Source organism: Paroedura picta, chromosome 10 (assembly GCF_049243985.1).
Source record: "Paroedura picta isolate Pp20150507F chromosome 10, Ppicta_v3.0, whole genome shotgun sequence".
In the NCBI taxonomy this organism is placed as follows: Eukaryota; Metazoa; Chordata; class Lepidosauria; order Squamata; family Gekkonidae; genus Paroedura; species Paroedura picta.
The window spans coordinates 3,085,072-3,097,354 of NC_135378.1; the positions used below are offsets into that span (position 1 = coordinate 3,085,072).

The 12,283-nt window shown below is 45.7% G+C and overlaps 1 protein-coding gene across 4 annotated transcripts in view; it reads right to left on the reverse strand.

Annotated features, from left to right (window-relative positions):
* Nucleotides 1-12,283, reverse strand: part of HTT (huntingtin) — a 241,735-nt gene that overhangs the window by 197,232 nt on the left and 32,220 nt on the right. For 3 of the 4 annotated variants that reach the window (XM_077301602.1, XM_077301600.1, XM_077301603.1), the window contains exons 9-10: nt 11,062-11,266; nt 10,020-10,067 (exon numbers count right to left, since the gene is read on the reverse strand). In XM_077301602.1, coding sequence (XP_077157717.1) covers nt 10,020-10,067; nt 11,062-11,266 — 253 coding nt within the window. The remainder of the gene's footprint in view (nt 1-10,019; nt 10,068-11,061; nt 11,267-12,283) is intronic. The other variant, XM_077301601.1, reaches the window with a different exon arrangement.

A 12,283-nucleotide genomic window follows, 5' to 3' on the forward strand; every position in this document is an offset into this window, starting at 1 on the left:
GCGGAGTTTTTCGCTCGGTTCAACTTTTCCCTCAAGCATCTGCCGGGCAAAATGAACTTTTTGGCGGACGCCCTGTCGCGCCTGCCCCAGTACAACAGCAAGCGCGACCCATTGGTGGATACAGTGTTTACCCCCGCCCAACTGGGGATGACCGCGGTGACGCGCAGCCAAACAAAGTCTGGAACGTCCATCCCAGGGGGTTGGGTCCAAAAAGAGGTGTCACAGGACTCTGAAATCCACTCCCTCCGCCCAGACCTTGTTGAGAAAGGGGGGTTGTTTTTCAAAGGCGAGCGGCTTTTTGTCCCAGCAGCGTCGCGCGGGGACGTTTTAAAACTTTGCCACGATGCGAAAACCGCTGGACATTTTGGGTTTGTGAAAACCCTGCACCTGGTCAGGAGACATTATTGGTGGCCCACTCTGCGTAAGGATGTGGAAAAATACGTGCAGGGGTGCCCCATTTGCATCGCCTCCAAACCGGCTGGTGGAAAGAAAAAAGGACTCTTGCAGGCCCAGCCCACCCCCTCCCGACCGTGGACGGATGTCACAATGGACTTTATCACTGACTTACCCCCCAGCCAAGGGAAAACCGTCATTTGGGTGATGGTAGACGCCTTTTCTAAGCAGGCTCATTTTATCCCGTGTGCAAGCCTGCCCTCAGCAGCTAAATTGGCTTCGTTATTTGTAACCCACATGATACGGCTGCATGGGATCCCGGGACGTGTACTGACGGATCGGGGCCCCCAGTTCGTTGCCAAGTTCTGGCGGGAGCTCCTGAGACTGCTGGGTGTGGAGCAAGCCCTTACTTCAGGCTACCACCCGGAATCGAATGGCCAGACCGAAAGGGTTAACCAGATCTTGGAACAATACTTGCGCTGCTTCATCAACCATCAGCAGGACGATTGGGTTGCCCTATTGCCACTAGCTGACTTTGCCTACACTAATGGGGCCGATGCCTCGACAGGCGTATCTCCCTTTAAGGTAGTGTACGGGACTGATTTAGTGGCAGCGCCCACCTGGGAGCTTAATTCGTCCGAGGCTCCTGAAGTCAATAAGTGGGCAGAGACTATCAGTGCAGGTTGGCCAGTAATAGTTGCTAGCCTCAGAGAGGCAAAACAAGCCTATAAGACCCAGGCAGACAAGAAACGGGCACCTGCGCCTGTGTGGAAAGTGGGAGACCTGGCCTATTTATCCACCAAAAACCTGCGGTGCCAACAGAAATCCAAGAAGCTTGGCCCAAAGTATGTGGGGCCATTTAAGGTGGTAAAACTGATTAATGCTGTAACCGTGGAGTTAGCCTTGCCAAAAACTTACAGGAATGTGCATCCAGTTTTTCATTCCAGCCTGCTGCGGAGAGCTCCTGATCCGGACGAGTGGCACCCCCCTCCAGCTACGCCTGTGCCAATTTACATCGATAAAGACACCCATTATGAGGTCAACCAGATCTTAGACTCTCGTGTGCACAAGGGTCATCTCCAGTATTTGGTTGATTGGAAGGATTTCCCCTCAGGAGACACAGAGTGGGTTGAGGCTGGGAACGTGAAGGCACCCCGCCTTCTCCGGGCTTTCCATCGAGCGTTCCCTAATTGCCCTCGCCCGGTTGATGCAGGCTAGGTGGGGGAGGGAAGTTTGTTTTAATGCGGAGGGATGTCAGGATTGTAGAATCTCTGTCATAAATTAGCCTGAGTTCCTCCATGTCAGTTATATTGCTTGATTGTGCCTGGCGCCTCCTTGCCCAGGCCTTGTAGTTTGCTAGCTATAAAATTGAATAGTGATGTTATGCTAACCTTATCTTGTTGTGGGCTCGCGGGGTTGTTGTCACCTCTTCAAGGCTGGGAGAGCGAAATCCTGTTTATGTAACACATATGTCTTTTCTCTCCTGCCCCCTCCCTTGGGAACTGTCAAGTTTTGGGCGGGAGAAATGTATTGATAAGCTGGGGCAAATCTGGCCTCTGGCAGATTTGACTTCTCAGTCTCTTGCGTATAGTGCTTTTCAATAAAACTCTTTTTATTAAGAAGTTTGTTGTGAGTTTCCTGTACGTTTGACAGTAGCTAGGCATTCCCAGTTGATCCGGCCACTGCTCATCCCCTGTTGGGCGGTCATACTTCGATAAACGCCTGCGCTCGGTGATGTGCCTTTCCAAAAAATCGGCAGGCCCAGGAGTCGCTCCCTCCACGGCCCTGAGCATGCCCGAGTTGTACGGGCCCGCACCGGCCCCGTCGCCCTGGGAGAGGTCCCAATCCAGACCCTCTCCTTGCTCTGTAAAAGTGTTTCCTTCGCCCTGCATGTTGGCAGGTGAAAGGAGTTGTGAGATTTGACTTAATGTCAAACGTACAGGAAACTCACAACAGGCTTCTTAATTAAAGAAAGCTTTATTGAAAAGTACTATACGCAAGGGACTGAAAAGTCAAATCTGACCAGAGTTCAGATTTGCCTCAGCTTATAAATACATTTCTCCCGCCCAAAGCTTGACAGTTCCCAAGGGAGGGGGGAACAAGAGAAAAGACATATGTGTAAAGAAAACAGGATTTAATTCTCACAACCTTGAGAAGGTGACAACAATCCCTAGAGCCCACAACAAGATAAGGTTAACATAACAACACTATTCACTTTTATAGCTAACAAAACTACAGGGCCTGGGGCAAGCAGGCGCCAAGCAATATAAAACAATATAACTGACATGGAGGAACTCAAGCTAATTTATGACAGAGATTCTACAATCCTGACAGCCTGAAGTTACTCATTGTTTTCTCCAAAGACGGCCAAGGGGCCTCCAGTTCATTTACTGCATCTAAGGTTGGAGGGAGGTCACGGCGGAGTGCCGAGATTTTGTCTGCAAAGTGACTCGCAAATACCTCGCAGCTAATGTCCAATTGGGTACTATTTTGTTGCCCTTCTACTAGTAGGGCAGTAAGAGATTGAACTATCCTAAATACTTGAGCCGGACATGAGTCTGCAGATGCGATGGTAGCCGAGTAAAAATTATGCTTTACTGACTTCACTGACATCTCATAGGCCTTCATCTGCGTTCTATAAGATGTTCTCGAGGCTTCGTCGTGAGTCTTCCTCCAAACTCGCTCTAGCCGTCTCAGTTCCCGTTTCTTATTGCGAAGCTCCTCGGTGTACCAGGGGCCCGCTTGAGACGGGGCCGGAGAGGGCGTCGCGGAGCTATCTCATCAATGGCCGTCAGCAACCTATCATGCTGACTAGGCCATTGAGAGAAGTGCTGGGAGGCATTGGCTCCCACAGAGCATTAAGGAATATAATTGGATACATAAGTCTCCATGGGCGAGACAGTTTGCTCGAAGCCCAACTGAGGATTGGGTGGTAGCCTTAGCCGAGCCTTCAGGTCATAGTGGTCTGTCCATGACACCGCGGTTATCGTGACCACATCCACATCCAGACCTGCACCAAAAATGAGATCCAGGGTGTGGCCTGCTTGATTGGTGGGGCCAACAAGAAACTGCGAGAGCCCTAGTGTCACCATGATTGACACCAGGTCCTACCTATTTCTGGAGGACGGCTGCTCAGCATGAACGTTAAAGTCCCCCAGAACTATTAGTATGGGGAACTGTAGCCTCCTGGCTGCCACTGCCTCCAGCAGGGCTGGCAGGGCATCCGGCGGCACATTGGGCGCGAGGTACACTAGCCAGATGGCCACGCGCTCGATTGATCCCTATCCGAGACCAACACATTCAATACCTGGTATTGTCGACGCAGGAAGGGCTCTGAAGGAGAAAGCCGCTCAGGTCAGGATTGCCACCCCTCCTCCCCACCCCACTTTCCGAGACTGGTGGAGGACAGAGAACCCGGCAGGGGCTAGGTCTTTAAGGGCGACAGTTTCACCCTTCCTGGTCCAGGTTTCTGTCACACACGCCAGTTCCGCTAAGTAGTTTTGCATAGTAGAGGTTTTGTTATTTATTTTTTAATATAATTTTTTTAATTTTTATATAGAAAGAACAAAGAAAAATATTTTTGATTACAATATTACAATATCATCCCTCCATCTATTCCCCAAAGTCCCCATTTGCTTGAAGTTTTGCATTGCTGAATACTGTAGATGTCTGTTGCCTGTAAATATAAAAAGAAAGCCACAACAAAAAAATCCCACTAACATAACATTTCCAGCACTTACAGTCAACGCGTGTTATAAAAATTACCCTTAGAATTGAACCAAGGCATATCCTAAATCTAGAAAATCAGCTGGTTCCTGCACTTGTTTACAACAACATATTTTAAGTACTTAACTAAGCATTTCTTATAAATCAATATGAGCTTTAATCTAATATTTATAAAAAGAAAATTAAAAAGGAAAAAGGAAAAACCCTCTTTATCATAACATTTACAGTATTTTTTAAAGGGGGGGGGGAAAGTAGCCTGCTTTGTCATAACATTTGCAGCTCTTAAGTTCTTCAATTCAAATTGTTTTAAAATCTTTGCATTTGCCATCCATACATAAACAGAATATAGAAAAAAATGTCAGGCCCCCCCTTGCCTCCTCCCAGTCTTCTTAAGGAGGTCTCAATTCGAGGCTTAGGAAATGAATCATAGAATCATAAAATCATAGAGTTGGAAGGGGCCATAGAGGCCATCTAGTCCAAACCCCTGCTCAACGCAGGATCAGCCCTAAGCATCCTAAAGCATCCAAGAAAAGTGAAATTGTGCCCCTTTCCACAGAATATCTGCCAATGATTCTTGAAACAGTTGCACCTCCTGATCTCCAATCTGGGGTGTGCTAGGACAATTTTTTTCCTGGGAAGCTCTTTTAGAATAGTTACTTTCAGGACAAACCAGTGTGTCTTTTGGCTGATTCTTTTGTGCTTCTGCTTTGAGATATGTCTTTTCAGTAAAGGTAACCTCATCTGGGGGAACTTAATCAGTGATGATAATAAGTTCTTGTTTCAGGTCTTCCTTTCTGAAGGACTCCATCTCCAATGCTTCAAAATTTTCTTCCACTGAAGATTTCCAATCCTGTAATTCTTCACTCTTGCTATTTTTTTGTTCCAGTTGGTTAATACTATCATTATCATTTGGTTCATCATTCCTTGCCATTTTGGATCTCCTAAAAAAGATCTTTCAACAAATTTTCTGTGAAGGCATTCAGATCCTCTCTTTGTTTTGCTAACAGACGGACCATCTGAGTCAAAATAGCCATATTGACAATCAGACTTAGAAGTCAACACCAGCCAGTTTTGTGCAGTCTTTCAAACGAGCAGCAGAGGTCCTCGCACAGAAGTTCTGATTGCTTAGAAAGTCACACAGTGGAAGAGATATCGCAAGAGCCGTTATGAAGGGAAATCTCCGTATAATCTAAACAGCCCAAATTAGCTCATTTATCTTTAAAAATTGTTCATATCTTTCACCTTTCCCCCAGAGTTTGAAAAAAGACAAGAAAAACAAGCAGAAAAGTCTTTGTGAGAAAGATGAACTCACTGCCACGGCTTGGTAGACAAGACAGGGGGAGGTGTACAAAAACAATTTAGTGTCATTAAAACGTTACTCACTGTTGATAGTAGGCATTTGAAGTTAGAGAACTCTGAGAATGGGGGCACAAGTGGTATTCTCTTCAATCCTGCCTGTCAAGGGAAGAGGAATGCGTCGGGAGAGGAAGATAATGGAGGTGAATCACTGGCTGCGTAGTTGGTGCCAGCAGGAGAGATTTGGTTTCTGGGACAATGAGATAGGCTTTCCTGAGGAAGGCCTACTAGCACCTGATGGACTGCACTTATCGAAGCTGGGGAAGAATGTGTTTGGCAGGAAGCTGGTGAGATTCATCAGGAGAGCTTTAAACTGAAGCCACAAGGGGAAGGAGACAATCAACATGGGGAGTATAAGGAAGGAGAACGATCGGGGGTAGCCCAACCGGCAAGGCCGGAACTTCTCATGCTGATGGAAAGGTATGATCTAGTAGGCATCACAGAAACTTGGTGGAATGATTCTCATGACTGGAATGTAATAGTGCATGGATATGAACTGTTCAGAAAAAACAGAATAGATCGAAGAGGTGGAGGAGTGGCACTGTATGTGAGGAAAGGGCTTACCTGTCAGGAAATTCTAGTGAAGGTGAGCATATCTACAGTGGAAAGCATCTGGGTGAAAATAAGCGAAGGGAAAACAAGCAGTGTGGTGGTTGGTGTCTGCTACCAACCACCTGACCAACGAGAGGGTGTGGATGCTGCACTTTGTGAGCAGCTTGATAAAATATCCAAGCGGCAGGACCTTGTCATCATGGGTGACTTCAATTTCCCAGATGTGTGCTGGGAAACAAACTCTGCAAAGCGTCCTGAGTCATGCAACTTTCTGACCTGCCTGGCTGACAATTTCATTTATCAAATGGTAGATGAACCCACAATATGTTCAGCCATACTGGACTTAATACTGACCAACAGGCAAGAGTTGGTGGATGAGGTGAAGGAGGTGGGGACCCTAGGGGGAAGTAACCATGTCCTCATAGAATACCTTTTAAGATGGAGAGCCAAGGAAGCTTATAGCCAGACGCGGATGTTGGATTTTCGTAGGGCAAACTTTAATAAACTCAGAGACGTGATGAGTGTCATACCATGGACGAGAATGCTGGAAGGGAATGGAGGATGTGAAGGGTGGGGGCTACTCAAACAAGAGCTATTGCAAGCTCAATCAATGACTATCCCAGAAAGACGAAAACACTGCAGGAGCTCTAAGAAGCCTATTTGGATGAACAGGGAACCTTCAAGCGGAACTAAGAAAGAAAAGGGAAATGTTCAGGAAATGGAGGGAAGGACAGAGTTCTAAAGAAGAGTACCTACAGGTTACTAGGCATTGTAAATCAATCTTCAGAAAGGCCAAAGCTGAGAGTGAGCTAAGATTGGCCAGGGATGCCCATTGTAACAAGAAAAGATTTTTCAGTTATGTGAGGAGGAAACGTAAAGTAAAGGAGGCAATAGGCCCACTGTTGGGTGCGGATGGACAAACTCTAACGCAGCGGTCAGCAACCTTTCGGCTGCCGCAGACCGCTGCTCTGGAGTGGGACGAGAGGGCGGCCCGGGGGCCCGCGCATGCGCGGACTGCCGCACACGCACTTTTGCGCCCAGCAGGGGCGCAAACGTGCGTGCGCAGCAGTCCGTGCACGCGCATTTGCACCGCCGCCATGCCGGCGGCCGCGGCTCCCCCTCCCGGCCCCGAGCAAATCGGCTGCCAAAGCGGCCGATTAGCTTGCGGCTAGGCAAGCTTCTCCCCCCGCCTCCCGAAACAAGAAGCTTGCCGGGCCAGAAGCTAATCGGCTGCTTTGGCGGCCGGTTTGCTCGCGGCCTGGCGAGCTTCTCGCTTCGGGGGGGGAGGGAAGAAGGAGCCACGGCCCAGCGCCAAAGGCCTTCGCGGCCCAGCCGCAGCCCGCAGGTTGGGGACCACTGCTCTAACGGAAGATGCAGAGAAAGCAGAAAGGCTTAGTGCCTATTTTTCATGTTTTTTCCCACAGGTCAAAGGGTTTAGGCACATCTGGAGATGGCAGTAGCCAAGAGATAGTGTCTGGGTGGCAGGTTAACATGGATAGAGAGGTTGTCGAGAGGCATTTAGCTGCACTGGATGAGTTCAAATCCCGTGAGCCAGATGAAATGCACCCGAGAGTGCTCAAAGAACTTTCCAGAGAACTTGCACAGCCCTTGTCCATCATCTTCGGGACCTCTTTAAGGTCTGGAGATGTCCCGGAGGACTGGAAGAGAGCAAACGTTATTCCGGTCTTCAAAAAAGGGAGGAAGGATGACCCGGGAAAGTTCAGACCAGTGAGTCTGACCTCTGTTGTGGGGAAGATAATGGAGCAGATATTAATGGGAGCGATCTGCAAACATCTGGAGGACAATTTGGTGATCCATAAAGTCAGCATGGCTTGGATTTTACTTGGATTTTAGTAAAGCTTTTGACAAGGTTCCCCATGATGTTCTGATGGATAAGTTGAAGGACTGCAATCTGGATTTTCAGATAGTCAGGTGGATAGGGAATTGGTTAGAGAACCGCACTCAAAGAGTTGTTCTCAATGGTGTTTCATCAGACTGGAGAGAGGTGAGTAGTAGGGTACCTCAGGGCTCGGGGCTCGGACCGGTACTTTTTAACATATTTATTAATGATCTAGATGGAGGGGCTACTCATCAAGTTTGCAGATGACACCAAATTGGGAGGACTGGCAAATACTCCGGAAGATAGAGACAGAGTTCAACGAGATCTGAACACAATGGATAAATGGGCAAATGAGAACAAGATGCAATTTAATAAAGATAAGTGTAAAGTTCTGCATCTGGGTCAGAAAAATGAAAAGCATGCCTACTGGATGGGGGATACGCTTCTAGGTAACACTGTATGTGAACGAGACCTTGGGGTACTTGTGGATTGTAAACTAAACATGAGCAGGCAGTGTGATGCAGTGGTAAAAAAGGCAAATGCCATTTTGGGCTCTATCAACAGGGGCATCACATCAAAATCACAAGACGTCATAGTCCCATTGCATACGGCACTGGTCAGACCACACCTGAAGTACTGTGTGCAGTTCTTGAGGCCTCACTTCAAGAAGGATGTAGATAAAATTGAAAGGGTACAGAGGAGAGCGACGAAGATAATCTGGGGCCAAGGGACCAAGCCCTATGAAGATAGGTTGAGGGACTTGGGAATGTTCAGCCTGGAGAAAAGGAGGTTGAGAGGGGACATGATAGCCCTCTTTAAGTATTTGAAAGGTTGTCACTTGGAGGAGGGCAGGATGCTGTTTCCGTTGGCTGCAGAGGAGAGGACACGCAGTAATGGGCTTAATCTTCAAGTACAACGATAGAGGCTAGATATCAGGAAAAAAAATTTCACAGTCAGAGTAGTTCAGCAGTGGAATAGGCTGCCTAAGAAGGTGGTGAGCTCCCCCTCACTGGCAGTCTTCTAGCAAAGGTTGGATACACACTTTTCTTGGATGCTTTAGGATGCTTAGGGCTGATCCTGCGAAGAGCAGGTGGTTGGACTAGATGGCCTGTATGGCCCCTTCCAACTCTATGATTCTATGATTCTATGGATCCAGGTAGCCAGATCAGCCATATAGAGAGAAAGGGCCACCTTTTGGGCTACCTATGGGAGGGCAAAGAGCTGTTTGGAGGCTCTTTAAATGGTTCTCCCTCCCACACAGTCCCTTCTCAGGCAACACAGGCTTGATCTCAGCTGCTTGAGGGGCAGGGGAAAAGCCACCCTTCCCCAGCCCTTTAGAAGCAGACTGGCAGACATACACACAGAAATAAAAATAAAATATAAATATAAATAAACCTTGGTTTCCCAGTCCAGATTTACTACAGTTCCACAGGGCCTGCAAGATGGCACGCTCTTTTGCCAGGTGTACAGTTGAGGCCAGTATGTGCATATGGAAGGGACCTCCAGAGACATCTAGTCCAATCCCCTGCAGAATGCAGGAAATTCACAACTACCTGCCCAACCACAGTCCCCCCAATTCCATGTCCCCCCTCTCCCCCCAAAAACCAAATTCCTGGTTAGTCAAGGTGTGGAGGAAATTTGCCTTTGGACCCCAAAGTGGCGATCAGCATTTCCCTGGCAAGAACAGAAAGGACCACAACAGCCTAGCTCAGAAATGTTTGGGAGAAAATCTATTCTATGAAACAGTTCTGTTCATATTTCAAAGGATTCAGCCCATTCTATGTGAAGAGGAGTTTCAAATATGGGAAAGATTATTAAAGCACAATTAAAATTTGTAAAAAAGAAAATAATGTGTACATTTAATTCAAGACAAGAGCACTTTTAGAGGTCACTTTTATGGACACTAAATATTATGTAATTTTGACGATAGCAACAGGCAACACTTTTGAGGAACTTATTCATTTTTCTAAAAACAATTAGCAGCAATAAACTAAATCAAAAAGACCAGCATGTAGAATTCTCTTAACAACAGTTAAGTAATTAATGAAGAGTCAACCAGGATATATGAATGACCAACGCGTAAGATGGCACAAAACTGAAGAAGTCAGAAATCAAAAAGCACGAGATTGTGATTGCCTAGATATATAATCACCTTTTGGCTTTCGGAGGAAAACAGGGCTGCATGAAGACCCCCCTCCAGCTGCAAATCACAGAAAGTGAAAGATCAAGCCACAGATCAGATCAAGCATCAAGAGAGAATTCTAACAACCTCAAAAGAATAAATTTGCTAGCTACAGTCAATAATTCTTCTTAATTATTAACATTTACTGACAAAAAAGTGACCTTATATATTGGCACAGAACAAAGTTTGAGTCCTGGGGCACCTTTAAGACCAACCAAGTTTAATTCTGGGTAGAAGCTTTTTTGTGCACACCCACTTATTCAGATAGATTCAGGTGGATAGCTATGTTGACCTGAAGCAACAGGACAAAGGGGAGTCCAGTCGCACCTTTAAAACCAACGAAGTTTCATTCTCGATATATGCTTTCATGTGATATTGTGCATACATACCAGCACTTATACTCAGAATTAAACTTGGTTAGTCTTCAAGGTGCCGCTGGACTCAAACTTCGTTCTGTTGCTTCAGACCAACACAGCTACCCACCTATTTAACTTCTATATAGCTGCAAACTTGTTTGGTATGAGAGCAAACTTATCCAGTCCATTATTGATTTTAGCGATCAAATTAGAAATAGAATAAAATCATTTTGCAAAATATTATCAATTAAATATGAAATATTTTATCAACAGAAAGACAAGACAGCTACCAAGACATTAAGCAAGCCTGCAAGAAATCAAGAGCTGATTAAGTTTTTGGGTTAAGCTTAAGCATACTGCACTAAAAATTATATTTGTATTAATATTAATAATATAATCACAACGAGAATATAGTTATTAATGTTATTATAAGTGTTAATCAAAATATAGTTAATTATAAGAAGAAGAAGAAGAGTTGGTTCTTATATGCCGCTTTTCCCTACCCGAAGGAGGCTTAAAGCGGCTTACAGTCGCCTTCCCATTCCTCCCAATAAGTTATTATGTCTTAATCAAAATATAGTTAATGTTACTGAAATTTTGAAATTGGTTTATTCCTGACAGATAAATTACTGGAAAAGCAAAAACAAGCAGCTTACCCATAAGTTCTCCGATGCTATCACTGCGGTGTCTGCTGGAAGCCTCATCCTGGGGTACACCCACTTGAGTAACACCCCCAAGCGTAGTCAGCGCCAGCAGGAGATCAGGAGGAGGTGTCCTGAGAAGCTGCTGTAGTAATTCTAAAGCGCCAGTCACGACATTGTGATCCCGGTGCTGAGTATAATGCAGGGTCAGTTCGTAAACCTAGATGTCAAGGAACACAATGAAGCCAGGATTCAGTGGATGGTGGCACCCCAGGAGGAAGGCACTTCAGTGTCCATTATGTGGCTTCACACGATACGCCTGATGCTGCTTCACAGGGCTGCCCTGCTCCCCCCACCCCCAACGTCCAAAAGCAGCTTTTCGGGCAACTCAGGAATGACATAAGAATGGTCACAAGAGCTTCAGGAAGGGAATCGATGCTCTTAAGCCATGCACTAATTAGACTAGGAGCAACAAATTAAAATCAATATACATCATTTTACTTTTCTATTAATATGTCTTTTTAAATAAGTGTGAAATTAAAACCATACTAAATATATATATTTTTAAACTGGAAGCTACCCATGATTTAGTATAATTTTTGTCATCTAGGGATACGGTTAATATTAAAAATTTCCAGAAAAGTATAACTCCAAAATAACAATATTTATCTGAAATACCCTCAACAGCTTAAAAGGAAGAGGCCTCTAGACTATTAATGCAGCTTCCTTGAATAAAAGAGAAATCATGAACGTTCCTATGGAGAAATGCCCTACAGCCCAGAATTTCTCTTATTTGTTTTTAGATTTATCCCTCATCTTTCCCTGGGGATCAGGGTGACTTACAACAATGTTTAAAAGAAGAAGAAGAAGAAGAGTTGGTTCTTATATGCCGCTTTTCCGTACCCGAAGTAGGCTCAAAGTGGCTTACAGTCGCCTTCCCATTCCTCTCCCCACAACAGACACCCTGTGGGGTGGGTGAGGCTGAGAGAGCCCTGATATCACTGCCCGGTCAGAACAGCTCTATCAGTGCCGTGGCGAGCCCAAGGTCAACCAGCTGGTTGCATGTGGGGGAGCGCAGAATCGAACCTGGCATGCCAGATTAGAAGTCCGCACTTCTAACCACTCCTAACCACTACACCAAACTGACAAAATTAAATTTTTTAATTTTTAAATTAAATCTAAAAATCATTTAAAATTTTTTCGACAAATCTAATCGTATAGAAACCTATGACCACCT